The sequence below is a fragment of the Malaya genurostris genome, chromosome 2 (assembly GCF_030247185.1).
Source record: "Malaya genurostris strain Urasoe2022 chromosome 2, Malgen_1.1, whole genome shotgun sequence".
Classification (NCBI taxonomy): domain Eukaryota; kingdom Metazoa; phylum Arthropoda; class Insecta; order Diptera; family Culicidae; genus Malaya; species Malaya genurostris.
Genome location: NC_080571.1, coordinates 290,506,825 through 290,521,897, shown reverse-complemented (window position 1 = coordinate 290,521,897; position 15,073 = coordinate 290,506,825). Strand labels below are relative to the sequence as shown.

The 15,073-nt window shown below is 36.4% G+C and overlaps 3 protein-coding genes across 4 annotated transcripts; 1 reads left to right on the top strand and 2 right to left on the bottom strand.

Moving 5' to 3' along the window:
• Positions 1-2,980: 2,980 nt before the first annotated feature.
• On the bottom strand, positions 2,981-4,780 carry LOC131430547 (putative ankyrin repeat protein RF_0381). Of its 2 annotated transcripts, none has more exons than XM_058595606.1 (2): positions 4,644-4,780; positions 2,981-4,596 (listed from the first exon to the last, which is right to left on the bottom strand). In XM_058595606.1, the coding sequence occupies exons 1-2, from the start codon at positions 4,644-4,646 to the stop codon at positions 3,010-3,012; spliced, it is 1,590 nt and encodes a 529-aa protein (XP_058451589.1). In that variant the 5' UTR covers positions 4,647-4,780; the 3' UTR covers positions 2,981-3,009. The 2 variants fall into 2 exon arrangements, with proteins under 2 accessions (XP_058451589.1, XP_058451590.1); XM_058595607.1 differs by having other exon boundaries at positions 2,981-4,588.
• Positions 4,781-10,362: 5,582 nt separating this feature from the next.
• Positions 10,363-11,436, top strand: LOC131427216 (gamma-secretase subunit Aph-1). The gene is made up of 3 exons (XM_058590204.1): positions 10,363-10,486; positions 10,548-10,787; positions 10,845-11,436. The coding sequence occupies exons 2-3, from the start codon at positions 10,566-10,568 to the stop codon at positions 11,340-11,342; spliced, it is 720 nt and encodes a 239-aa protein (XP_058446187.1). The 5' UTR covers positions 10,363-10,486; positions 10,548-10,565; the 3' UTR covers positions 11,343-11,436.
• A 242-nt stretch (positions 11,437-11,678) lies between these two features.
• On the bottom strand, positions 11,679-13,917 carry LOC131430546 (tRNA N(3)-methylcytidine methyltransferase METTL6). The gene is made up of 5 exons (XM_058595605.1): positions 12,869-13,917; positions 12,562-12,607; positions 12,243-12,368; positions 12,003-12,049; positions 11,679-11,796 (listed from the first exon to the last, which is right to left on the bottom strand). The coding sequence occupies exon 1, from the start codon at positions 13,746-13,748 to the stop codon at positions 12,876-12,878; it is 873 nt and encodes a 290-aa protein (XP_058451588.1). The 5' UTR covers positions 13,749-13,917; the 3' UTR covers positions 11,679-11,796; positions 12,003-12,049; positions 12,243-12,368; positions 12,562-12,607; positions 12,869-12,875.
• Between the last annotated feature and the right edge of the window lie 1,156 nt (positions 13,918-15,073).

The window sequence follows — 15,073 nt, the reverse complement described above, 5'->3', positions numbered from 1 at the left end:
ATTCACCACTAAAAAAATTGATTTCGGTTGTTTAAGGCAATAAAAAATGTATCGTGTGTTATCTTCAGAGGGAATATATTAATCTAACTAAGCATTTACAGACCCTGTCAGCTTGGAGCGATCTCAATCTTCAGTTCAGCAACGCCATCGCACGGCGTCTCATTCAACATGTCATGTCAATTGTATGGGTGCACAGCCCTGCTATTTTGGCGCGCACGAATTTTTACATTTCTCTCCCCTACTTCTATGTATGAGTTACGATGCGGACTCACCTGAGGGCGACATGCTCGCAAAAAAGGATGTTGCCAATGATTTGTTCGGGAAATGTGAGAGCTGGATATCTTGTTTATATGATGTCTTTGGCATTTATCACTTTCATAATGTTCCCAGAAATACTTACATTCCTCGTTTAAAGTTTCAACTTTTTATGTCGTCTATTTTGAAGTCCAGCCTTAAGATTTAATAAAAATGTATCTGTACTAGAACATTTTTGCGTTGGGGATCTGAATGACCTGTAGAACACAACGAATTGTCCGGACTTCGCTAGGTGTCAGCCGATTGAATGTAGACTTTTTGACAACTCGCTCTAGAGAACTTCACTAGTAATGATACTAACCAATCCATCATGATTTCTTTTTTTGAGATCGAACTAAAACACACAAAGCGTTTAGAAATCCATTTATACGAAGATAACCACTCACCAAGCATCGGCGTTTGACAAACTTTATATACAATTCCCTCGAATGAATAATTATTTTTTGCAGTTTTTTGTAAATGATTTTGAATAATCATGAAATGTGGAATTTTTCCACAACTGTTTCAAACTGTTTGTTTATTTATTCGGGTGCTCCTTGGTAACTAGCTCATAGCAACTTAAACAGTGTTGCTCGAATAGTTAATTTTTGTCATTTTCAAGGGGTCGCTATATTTATGGTAACTGGTGGTAAATCGCTCACGAACACTTTTTATTACGATTTTTCTTCGGAGTGTCTGGTCGTGTCGTCGGTACAAATATGAATACACGACTTCCGGTGAAGCTCTCAAAGTGTAAGCATATCGTTTCGCACTAGTGCGATAAAATTTTGTGTATTCCTGTTCGCGGAAGAAAATTTTTTCTCGTCCTAGAGTGAATCCGTGTGGCGACGCCGCGAAACATCATCGGGAGTCAATGTAAAGAATTTACAATCGAAAAATATAAAATAATCGAAAATAATAATACAACCAAACATAACCTACACGAAAATAAATGAACAATACATGTGAAAAAAACACAATCGAAATTAAAACACTAATTTAAATTATAATCTAACAATACACGGGCAAGATGGGCCATCACTGGCCTTAGCCTGTCACGTTAGTGACACAGCAAATAAAAAAAATGAATACACGCATTGAAACGAGTGGAAGAATATTACCGTACGTGAACGGAAGAGTGCCGGCATTGAACTGGATTGGAAAGAATTGAATACACATTATTACACACACAAAATTGAGATCGATAGTAAATTTAAAAAAAAATTACTTGTAACTCATATTTTAAGAGATTTACGCAGAAAAAAGGTGCATGTTAGAATGAAATATATTAGAACCTGATTTCAAATTTCAAAGATTTAGTTGAATCTACCTAACATATATTAATTTCAAACATCTTTTTCCGAGCAGCAAAGCTTATTAGAAACAAAAAAAAATCATTTATTGATTCAAACACAATATTTTTTTATAATCTATATGAAAAATATTGGATAGAAATACGTTGAACCTTTGATTCATAGCGGACAACTTTGCAACAAAATAGAATAAAATATATTGACTTGACGAATTTAAAACCTTTTTTTGTTTCGTTACGTCACAATGTATCGAGTTTTGATGCAAATTAACAGATGTAGTTTATTTAAACATTTTATTCTTCCGATCTACATAAATGATGTTGGATATAAACGATTTAAGATGTTGAATCAAATTCAGGCAATACATTACATGGAAAAATAAATCAATGATATGTGTACTTGGATTTTAAGAAGTAACAAAAAAAAAACACAAATCATTTTCAAAATGGCTTCCACTGAAGAAATCGGCTATGAAGCGATTGAAAATTGAACAATTTTCTGACGATGACATTGCGTTTATTGAGCTTCTAAGCAGTTGTCATGTGTCGTTATTGATTTATTTTTGGGTAAGTATTATAACAGTAGTCAACAAAATATTTTATTTTACTCATTTTTACTAACAAATAAATACTCGACTGAAACGCCAAAAATAATTCAGCGACGGGAGATGGAAGAGGTGATTTCTGTACCGTATTTCGCTGGACGTACGGAACTTATTTTTCATTTAAACAATTGAAGAATAAAACAAGTACCTTGAATTGATATTACATTTTGGCCATAATCAAGTATTCTTTCATCTTTTCAGCTTCTGGAAATATCATATCTCACATGGAATCCAGGAACCCATATCTCACACGGAGTGATAAAAACCATCGCACATATTAAAAAACCGTTTTCTAAATTCAAGTTTAATCCTTTTATGAAACAAAAAGATTAATAGTTTATTTCTTTACATTTACATTACTTTTTTCTGTGTGTTGGAAACTTTTATTAAAAAAGAATTTTCATTTGAATTTTTTTTCTTTTTAAATTAAGAGCGCATCATTGTTAAAATTCTGTTTGCTGTTTAAAAAATCTTTGAAAATCTGTGCAACTGGCATCTCTGCTACGTAAACTACCAACAAAGTTGAGTTGTAATTAGGGTGGTTATTCCAATAATTTCGAAAATGTTGAATATTTATTCAGAAAACTGTCATAGTTTGATAAGAATTTCACAAATACACGATCTACTAAATCAGGTCTAACAACTGAATTGGTCGAACGATTGCTTTATTTCTACACTGTCAAAGAGACCAGACCGACATTCTCGAATCAGATCAGTTCGGTTAGTAGATAGGATTGGATGGATAAATTTCATCAATAAATATGCAAAATTCGGTAACAAAACAAAAAGATCTTTATTCTACCTGTATCTCAAATAACGAATCAAATTCTGTGGAATCTCTAGAACTTCCAATCGTCGTACGAAAATAAGATCTCGCCTTTGCTCATCCTCATCGATTGCATACCATACAGCTTCTCGCACCTTATCCCTAGCTTGTCTCAATAATGAAAAATGTTCAAATTTGAATCCTTCACAACGTTGGGCCATGGTTAGTGTTCCGTATTCAATTATCATTTTTGGGTACACAACCTTTTCCAAATTAGCTGGTGTGAGCCACCGTTCGTTCATAAACAGATCTGTACAGAATCCTAAAATTGGTTCAAAGAATTTCTTTTCTAAATGATAATCTTTCGAAGAAGATGCCATCATTAGTAGAACGGGATCCGCTCTGATAGACATTATTTCGATTATTTTATTCACAATCAATTCATAGTGCGCGAAAACCCTTGCAGTCATAGTTTCACTATGAACGGCTTCATCATTCATCAGAGCGCATTTTATCCGCTCTAAGGTTTCGTCTAAATGATCAGAAAAGAAGTACGTCAAATGTTTGACAAAATCTAAATATTGCTGAAATATGCGCAGTTTTTTCCCACAATCGTTTTCATGAATTGCAGCTACACTTAAAGCTACCATTTCATTCTGTACCAATCTTTGACTGTACATGATTTCATAATTCATACAATCATTTTGCATTAGACAAACACCTTCATCGTAGACAAGTAGAAGCGCGAGAAGTTGATACAAGTTCCGGTTCACATCATCTCCAAATTGGCTCGTAATATATTGATCGTTTGGCCCATCAAGAAGCTCTCTAGCCAAACGACACTTATCAGGATTTTTTTCCCACAACAACGCTGTTTCGATAAAATGTGGAATCAACGACGTAGATCGATAGCTGATAACTGCTATTGCATAAATATCTTTGAGCAAATATTTTTGTTGGTACTGTTGATTGGTGTTAACATAGTTGAATAATATTTTGAAGCAGGCAATTTTGGTTTTCACATCGTAGTTTCCTCGCGCGGCCAATAAACTCAAGGTATCGAAATCGTTCTCCGTACAAATGGAAACATCAGCTCGGGCAACATAAATAAGATAAATCAAAATTTCGACGCTTCCAAATCCCACAGCTGAATGCAGAGGTGTTTCACCAGCGTAATCCTTAGCATTCACTAACGCTCCATTTATCACAAGTAGTTCGACCATCTGTAAATTTTTGAGTTCAACTGCGACATGCAAAGGAGTAATATTCTCATTGTTGGACACATTGACGAGGGCCGAATTATTAGCGAGGAGCAACTCTAAAATCTCGATCGGTGCATTTTTCAAACATGCTAGAAAGAAAGCGGTTCGACCTTCGAAACAACGTGCTGCCACATCAATGTTGGTGCGCGATATCAACAGCTCAACACATTCTGTGCTGCCACTGGCCACTGCATGATGAAGCAAGGTCCAATTGTGATTATCACGGAAACTTCCTAATTTTATCCTTTTGTTTTTGTTGGATTTCCGTTGAAGACAATGCTGCAGAGCAATGGCATCACCGGTCGCTGCTGCCTGCCAGATATTTTTGCCGGAAGACATGCCATACAGACTGAAAAACTAGTATTCTAAAACGTGTATTGCCAATTACATTTCAAAACTCTTACCATCGATTTCACCGGTTGAATGTTAATTAAACATGTTTATCAAACAAATCAAAAAGTTCGGAAATTGTTCAAAATCACATAAATATTATTATTTTGTTTGAAATAAATGTTATTATTTTGTTTGCTAAATTTATGAGCTAAAGTGTACATGCTAATTTAAAACTTGCTGTTGCAGTATAGAAATTTGGGTAAAAGCTGCCCCGCCTTTACCCGCATACGCATGGCTGCCAGACGGCTGACTAAACGCTGCCAGCTGGAAAAATATGGCTGGCAGACATTCTGGTGACCGGCTGCCTCACCGCTGCCAGGAATACAACTCAAACGATACAACCGTATCCACCAGGATTTTTCAACATTGAAATCTTTGACATTTTCAGCGAAGGTGAGAAGATGAAAACGCTCGGCTAACTTGGATACAGGCGACTTTGTTTTGTCAAATTGGATTTGACAACCGTAACTGAATCAATTTTGGTAGCCTTCTGGTGGCCATGGCTGCCCAGGTAGCCAAAACGCTATGCGGGTAAGAGTTTTCAGCAGCCGGCAGAAACGAGGCTAGATTCCACATTATCAGATGCGAATGAAATAAAAATAAATTCATTCAGAATTCCATATGAAATTCAGCATGAGATTCGAATCAATGCGGAATCCAATGCAACAATCGATTACGAATGAAATTCGCCTCCAACCGGTTGGTTCGGAAATCTATGAGAATTGAGTGAGAAAATGCGGACTCCCACATTATCGATATGACGGAATGAGCAATGAATTCTTACTCGACTGCATGATTTTTTAGTGCTCGATCGGTTCAGTGCTAGGATTTTCGCCTGAGTTGGCTGCTCGATCAAACTGATTGACAGTGACTTTATAAATATTGAATATTTGCTCATTTTATGAATGTGTTAGTGTAAAATTTAGGCGCCTTAAGCCTTTTCACTACATTCCAGCTAGAGGAATGGATGATGCTGACTAAGGTAGGCCGTTTTGTTAATTTCCAGCGAATTTCAACAGTTTATGTTGGAATTCTAAAAAGAACTGAGTATTTACTAGTTCTTTATATCCGAAAAACATGAAGATTTTAATTTGTACATTCAGTTATGTAATGTTTTCATTTAAAAATAAACTGAAAATCAGAACGAAAACGTGCAAAAATGGAAAAGAAGAAAACGAATTGACAATTCAGTCCGCATAATTCCGACAGATTTCCGAATAAACCAGTTGTAGGCAAAATTCATGCGGAATCGGTTGTTGCACTGGAGTTGGAATCCATTCGGATCTGATAATGTGGGTTGTATTGTCAATTCGTTTTCTTCTTATTCTTTCCAGATTTTGCACGTTTTCGTGCTGATTTTGAGTATGTTTCTAAACAAACTGAATATATTAAATTACCCAAGTAACCACTGTCGCATACTTTACGATTTGTCTTATGTCGTTTTCATTTTTAAACTGCACTACACCGGTGCAGTGCTATACCTTGGCATGAATAAACGAACATAAATGATGAAATCATAAACAGTAGGAATCAGGAATTTAACGATTTAACAAAGCCTGAAACTTGGCCTACAAGGTCAAATTCAATTTGTATTGATTTCAAGCGCTGCAAGGTTAGGCCAGCAGCAACCGAAATTGAAATCTTGCTTAAGGAACGAATGCATCTAAACGTTATTGATGTAAGTGAGATTCAATTCAACAAGGCGTCTAACTGTGTGTACATTATGTTCAAACGTGAAAAAGATGCAATTGCATTTGCTTCGGTTAATAACGGGGTGCACAGTATTGATCAAGACAATGTTAAATATAAAATCCCTGTGTACATGGTGGACAATGCCATAGAAGTACGCGTGCATGACCTTCCCCCGCAGACCAGCGAGGGGTATGTTCAGGAATGTATGTCGCAGTACGGTGAAGTTCTTTCCATCGAAAGGGAAGTATGGCGGAATTTTTTTCCGGGTATCCGGAATGGCGTGCGAGTAGTACGTATGCAACTACGTAAAGCAATTCCATCTTACATCATTTGTGATCAAGACGGGATACATCCGTGTAAAACGCTGATTACGTATGAAAATCAACTGGTTGCATGTCAGTTTTGTGAACAACCTGCACACTACGGCAAACCTTGCACTGAAACTGCAAAAAGGACATCTTTAAACAAAAATAAGGACAACCGCCCATCAACGGAAACTAGTGAGCGCAGTACTTCTGATGCACCATCAAACCCACCAACAACCAACAACGATACCACCGATGCGGCAATGGAGGACGAGACGAGCCACGAACAAAGTGCCCCTCACTCATCGCAAGATAAAAATGGAAGCTCCTCTCGCCCTAGAAAAAGGGTGACAACGAGATCCAACGGTAAAAAAAATATTTTATCTAATAAAAACATGGCTCATTCGGCCACGTAAAGCTTGTACGCAAATTGGCCTGAATAAAAAATTTATAAAAAAAAACCACGATGCATTATAATTTTACATAAATTCAGCTTTAAAAATTCACGTAAAATTTGATTAAATCCAGCTGAGTTACTTATGTTTTTACAATGCTATTATAAAGCTGAAAAGGGCGATTATTAGACTTTTATAGGACTGTTATTCTTATAGTTATTATTAAAGTTTTGTTGTTCCAAAATATAGCATTGAATGTCGATATATAGCATGGCGGAAGATTGTTGTAAAATAATGCTCAGTTACGTTTTGAATGCAAATTTTAAACAATAATGCATATGTATTGATAATTTGTAATATTCTTGAAAATTGCATAACATTACATAACATATTTTCTTCACGAAACAATTATTTGATGCAGAGATCTTAATTGGCCTGATGAGGCATTAAAACATTGGATACTAGTTAAAATGCCCGGGCTTGATTGTTGTACGTGAATAATATTGTTTTTAAGAATTTGAAAACGATCATAAATCGAAATAAAAGCATTATCAAAAATTACCTTTAATTTACAAGATATCATTTTTTTCTTAAAAACATACAAAAATATGTAATTATAACACAATGTTATGCGAAATATTTTACGTTTTAGTTCAAATTTGACAGACGACCAGTTATTTCGTCGTTGTCAAAAATAAACATTCTCGAAAGCATGGTTGTTTTTGACAACTCGATAGTTATTTTCCGACACTGAAAAAATATTTGCGAAATAATTCTTTTTTCCGACCTTTATTAAAAATGTCCAATACATTGTCAAACGAAATAAGATTAGTTCTTCATACGTTCCATTTTATTTTCAGTGCAAAATAAACCAAACTAAAAGTTAAAATAATTCGCGGTTTGATCTACGGCCTTAGTTTGACGCGGTTGATGCAAATGGTGCAGAATTGTCCGATGACAACCCGATTGAAGTGCTACACAGAAAAAAAAAGAATTGTAAAAATCGCGACGTGATTATCAAATGCAATAATTTTCTTCATTTGGGGGTTTGGTACCTCGTGGGTAGCCAGTTTGTGCAAAGTGCACATAACTTATTTCTTGTTTTTACGTCTCGTCTTTGACTCATCAGTGCATCAGCAGACTATGTTGAACTGCTAATGCAAAACCCCCGGATCAACATAATCCGCTGAGCGACGTAAAGTTAATGCATTTTGCAAAACACTTGTTTGCACCGAAGTGCTATGTCAAAACTGACGTGCCGGGAGAACGAAACAAATTCGACGGCATACTGACAGCTAACAGGTTTTCGTCACGTCATTTGGGGGTTTGGTACCTCGTGGGTAGCCAATTTGTGCAAAGTGAACATGCATTAGCAGTTCAATATAATCTGCTGATGCACTGATAAGTCGAAGACGAAACGTAAAAACAAGAATAATTTTCTGTTTTCACGAAATATCCCAGATAAATCACCCACACTTAAATTTTTCAGCTGAGTCTCGGCAAAAAAATGCCGAGATTCGCACAGCCGAGTAATCAGCAATCATCTCGGCAAAAATAAAATTACTGAGCGTCTCGGCATCCTAAAATTTGACAAACGTCAAATATTGCCGAAATCGTCAGCATAAGATTTACTGTTTGTTCAGTGAAACGTTCACTGAATATTCGGCAATCCAATAAAACGAAAAAATGAAAAAAAAAAATATATTACCGAATCAAAAAATAAACTTACTTTGATCTATTGAATTATTCCATGCATTGGGTTATTTTTCGCATATCTCCCAAAGTTTTGTCTCGAGGACGCTTTGAGCCCCGTGTTGGGTGTATTTCCCTTATAATCGCGAGTGCTCTGATGAAGCCGCTTTTTATAAAGCGAAACATGTCACTATATTTATTCAATATTTTTACTTACAAGTGGTTCCACGCTTCTTCGAAGATTATCCATTTTTTCACTCGAGAATTTCATTAGAAAATAATCGCACAATGCGAAGCGAAAATGTAACGCGGCAATAAATGACAGCTGTCGTGCTGAATCTCGGCAGCAGCTAGCGCATATTCCGAAATGTCGGCAAACGTCTCTGCTGATGTCGGCATATCTGTTGTTTACTGATAAAATCAGCAAGCAATTATGCCAAATTTCGGCAAAGTGAAGCATTTTACCGAAATATCAGTGAATGCATTTAACGAAGCTCAGAAACATGCGTATTGATTACTGAGCAATCAGCAAATTAACGTGTTGCTGATCAGTTTCGGCATTTTATTATGCCGAGCTCAAGAAATGGTTTTAAGTGTGCATGTTATTACATCGAAACAACATATTGAGTATATTACATCACCTTAACTGAATACTGTATATGATTTTGATATGAAAATATGCATCTTTTCGTGTAGTATTACAACCTTTTTAACGACACTGAGATTTTTGTGATATTATATCGTAATCGCTGCACATTAGTAATGTGTAGTGATGTGCAGCAATTTTGATGTAATATCACAAATGCGTTGGTGTCGATCTAAAGGATGTAATATTACACGAAAATATGCAGAATTTCCTATTAGAATCGTCTTAGTATACAGTCAAGTTGATGTAATCTACTCAATACGTTGTTTCGATGAATTAACGTGTGATTTATTTGCAATAATTCTCGAGAACAGAAAATTATTGCATTTGATGTTCAGTACGTCTAAATTTTTTTCACATAGATTGATAATCACATTGAGATTGTTACAATTCTTTTTTTGCTGTGTAGGGTCGGACCGATTGTTTGGAAATTAATTCGGAAGTCAGAACGATTCTCAAATCAGCTGTTTTTCGACTTTGATTTCAGTTTATCTTTAAAAGGCATGCAAAGTTTAGTACCTTCCTTCAATATCCACTGAATGAATCAACATAAAAATAGTTTCGCCCTGAGAGAGAGAAACTCGATTTGTTGACTTTTGTAAGTCGTCCTTCCCGCATAGCGTTTTGGCTACCTGGGCAGCCATGGCCACCAGATGGTTACCAAAATTGATTCAGTGACGGTTGTCAAATCCAATTTGACAAAACAAAGTCGCCTGTATCTAAGTTAGCCGAGCGTTTTCATCCTCTCACCTTCGCTGAAAATGTCAAAGATTTCATTGTGGAAAAATCCTGGTGGATACGGTTGTATCGTTTGAGTTGTATATCTGGCAGCGGTGAGGCAGTCGGTCACCAGAATGTCTGCCAGCCATATTTTTCCAGCTGGCAGCGTTTAGTCAGCCATCTGGCAGCCATGCGTATGCGGGTTGTTTGAAAAACAGCTAGAATGATTTTCGCATCGACGATTTAACTGGGACTGGGTAAAAAGTTTTTAGTTTCGTAATATTCTCGCGCCGTACAGGTTTGTCAAAAATATGAAGTATACCACCCGTATATTGGTAATTTACTTGAAACGTGTAAAAATTAGTAATAATCATTGAAATTGTTAGTATAGCTGTATTTATATTGTAAGTCCTTTATCGTTAATCCAGTGGTTTGCTATTGTATAAACTGATATTTTCAATCCAGGACCAACTCATTTACACGATGACGGTGGTAGAGTTTTTCGGTTGTTCATTTCTGGCATTTGGTCCCCCACTAGCGATGTTTTCTTTAACCATCGCCCACGATCCGATCCGGATCATTATACTGATTGCTGCATCCTTCTGCTGGCTTGTGTCACTACTGTTATCATCCACCGTCTGGTTTGCTGTTTACCCGCTGCGGGACAAGCTAGTATTCGGTCTAATATGTTCCGTGTTCATTCAAGTGAGTTCATACAAAACAATACACGTCAAAAGATTTAAAACAAAATCTGCTTTACAGGAAGCTTTTCGCTATCTCATGTATAAACTACTACGGAAAACCGAACGAGGCTTGCAGGAAGTAACCGAAATAGCCCGGATATCGGACTATAAGCATATCTTATCGTACGTCGCCGGACTTGGCTTTGGCATCATAAGTGGAGCTTTCTCACTGGTTAACATTTTGGCTGATTCGGTCGGTCCAGCCACGGTCGGGTTGAAGACAGGTTCGAGCATTTTCATCGTCATCAGTGCGGCGCAATCCCTCTGTATGATTTTGCTGCATACATTTTGGAGTGTAATTTTCTTCAATGCATGCGATTTGAAAAACTACTTCCACATTGCGTACGTCGTGGTTAGCCATCTGTTTGTGTCTGGCATTACGTTGCTCAATACTCAGGAGCTGTTTGCCGTTACTTTGACCGCTTCTTACATAGTGATGTTGATTACTTGTGTTATTGCGTTCCGAGTGGTCGGCGGAAATGCAGTGTCTTTTAAAAAGTTTATCACTTGCAAATGAATCTTTGAAGACTATATTTATTTATAATTTTTAATCAATAATGCAACAACTGTGACGATATATCTTAATAAACATGCTACTTTTAAACAGAAAACGTGTCTACTGATTTCTATTTGATATCAATCGGTCTAATTTATACATTCATTGTTGTGCATAGACATCAACATTCTTGCATGTTTTAACATGGTCATTGAAATGTTAGTACAGGAGTTCACAGAGCATTTTGAAGAACAATCTGAAAGAAACATATCGCGCTTGAACTTGTCGATAGAGTACTGACAATGACAAGTTTTGGAGAAATATTTCGGAATGTTTTAAACAAAAAGAAATGTTAAATAAATTTTCACAAGTATTATTCAAAATGTACTGACTAGCTGCTAAACGATTTTTTCCAATAATACTAGAATGTTATATTCCTTATTCGGATGCTATTCTCCGTCAACTCGACAGCGACCTGAAAATCACAAATAATATTTCGTATCATAATAGTTTTCAATACGATAATGTTTCATATTGGCCTTATGTCAGATAGGGGTGAAAGACCAATTTCAGCGCATCGTACGATGCAAGTTGTAGTTATCATTCGAAAATTCGTCAAATGAACTATGCGTCATCAGAGATTTGAATCGGTATAAAAGTTTTCAACAAAATAGTACTTACAGCTGGAATTGTTGAACAATAATATGCCAGGACCGGAAAAAGCACACCTGAATAGGAATAGTTACTGTTTTTATATTACTGTCGTTCAAATATGATTTTTGTAAAAGTTAGCTTGTTTTCAGATAGGGGTGAAAGACCAATTTCAAGATAGTTTTAATTAGTTATCATTCTGCACAAGTCAAATGAACTATGCATCATCATGGATTTATTTTTTGAAATTCAATTTTTAACAAGTCTTACCTTCGTAGATTCTATCAGGTTTTCGGTACTGATTTTACCATATCATTCCACGATTTTTTGTTTCTGAATAACACAATCGGTGTCATTTTAGGTGAATTGAGACGCCACGCAGGGGATAGTGTCCATCTGAAGTTTACATATGAAATAGTCAATTAGTATTTCCATAATCAAAATTGATTAACGAATATCGTAAAGACAGTTTCAGAATCCTTTTGGTTTAATGTTTGAAATGGGTGTAATCGATCAGCGACTATCAGAAACATTTTTTCATCATGATTAATCCGTCTCTAACCATAACTGTTACTCGTCTCGTGCTTACCTGACCAATTTCAACGGACTCATCTTTTTCAGTAGCTGTAGCGTTCCTGCAATCAAATATAATGCTTAATTAGAATTTTTCGTGGAAAAGCTATTAAACGTAAGTGTGTATTGCTATTTTCAGCTGGCCGTTCTTATAAACCTAATCACACTTGATATCAGTGGAACAAGAACAATCATCATAAAAACCGACATTATCCAAAAGGATTATAGCACTAAGAAAATGGCCGTCAACCAAAATTTACAGACGGTCCATTTACTTAGGAAGGCTATCGATCCGAATAACGTGAAACTCTATACATACAAACCTTGATTTCAACTCGAAGGCTTCCGGAACTTCCCTTGCACGAAAATCCTAGCCACATCAATGTTTTCCTTGGGATTGATTGTCCTCCGGTGAATGTAGCTGTTTACGATGGTCTCAAATCCAGCATTTCGAAACAAATCTCCTACTTCATTTTCGTCAAAGTAGTAACTTCTAGTGCCATCCTGTCGCATGTAGAAATTTTCAGCGATTTTGTGTCCCGGTTTAAAGCGCAACTGTGCCATATCGTACAAACCGTAATCACGAAACAGTACTACACCACCAGGTTTAACCAGTCGAAAGATGTTTCCAATAACCGTAGCGAATTTTTCCGGATGGATGGCTGACAGAACAAAAACGAGTGTAACTATATCCAAACTGCTTTCACGAAGCGTCTCGAACGCTTGGTCGGTCGTAATATCGCATGTAAATGCCATCATGTACTGCTCGTCATAGAGGTTATGTCGTTTTACTAAATCGACGGCACGTGGCGAGAAGTCACAAGCGTAAATGAAGTAATCTCGATGGCCGTCTTCAATCAAAGGAAAAATCAGATTTCCGACACCGCACCCGATTTCGAGCAATGCTTTCACGCCATTACTAGAGGAATCAATTCCATCTGCAAGTAATTCCTCGAACTCACGTGTTGTCCAATGTCGATCCTTGAAAAAACGATCCTCGTTACGTTTGTAGAACAGATCCCAATTTTTACGAGCATCCTGCTCCAATCTACAGGCTTGAAAATTCGAAATCATTCGCTTATTTTGTTCATTCAGTCGAATCTTTTCATCGTCGGTAAGAACTTTCGCGACCGAAGTTGTCACATCACCAAGATTGAAGGAACCATGTTTGGGTAATGTTGAATGGCTTTGGTTTTCTGCCATGATTACAGATGATACTATGAATTTTTCACTGATTGGTCAACAAGACCACTGAAAACTTAACATCACCGAACCATTTTAATAAAATTGTAACCTCTACAGAGGAACGGAGGCTCTCTTACGAAATACTGCTAGCTTCGATAACGGCTTGAAACGAAATGGACGATTCAAAAAAAATTTACCCGGAATTTGCTTCTCACGATGTAATTTGGATGGGTGGTCAGATTTGTATGTTTGTGTGCAGTTGTCATTTATTTCGATACACGCTTATCTATCTTAACTCTAATAATGAGAACTTTAATAACTTAAAAAGCTCAGTGGGTATCAGAGATGCTATTTATACAGATAAGCGGCCCTTAAGCAGCCCTTACACGAGACAATATTATTGTCAATACAAGGAGTATTGACAATACTTTTGATCGTGTAAAGGAAACTTCATTGGATTGACGAAAATATTGTCAAAAAATCAAAACTGCTCATCAATCCGACAATACTTTCTCTCCAGAGAAGAAACTATCAAATATGTGCAATGAACTCTCCTCTCAATGTTTCAATGTTCAGTTGCAATATTTGAAGCTTCAAACGCTTGATTTGTTCGAAAAATGCGGACTCAAGTTACCAAGTCAATTGGATTGACGGTATTGACAATACTTTGGATTGACAATAATATTGTCACGTGTAAGGGCCGCTTTACACGAGACAATATTATTGTCAATACAAGGAGTATTGACAATACTTTTGATCGTGTAATGGAAACTTCATTGGATTGACGAAAATATTGTCAAAAAATCAAAACTGCTCATCAATCCGACAATACTTTCTCTCCAGAGAAGAAACTGTCAAATATGTGCAATGAACTCTCATTTCAATGTTTCAACGTTCAGTTGCAATATTCGAAGCTTCAAACGCTTGATTTGTTCGAAAAATGCGGACTCAAGTTACCAAGTCAATTGGATTGACGGTATTGACAATACTTTGGATTGACAATAATATTGTCACGTGTAAAGCAGCCCTTACACGAGACAATATTATTGTCAATACAAGGAGTATTGACAATACTTTTGATCGTGTAATGGAAACTTCATTGGATTGACGAAAATATTGTCAAAAAATCAAAACTGCCCATCAATCCGACAATACATTCTCTCCAGAGAGAAACTGTTAAATATGTGCAATGGCCTCTTCTCTCAATATTTTAAAATTCATTTGCAATATTTAACGCGGAAAACGCTTGAATTTTTCGAAAAACTCGGACTCAAGTTATCAAGCCAATTGGATTGACAAAAATATTGTCACGTGTAAGAGCTGCTTAAGGGCCGCTATACATC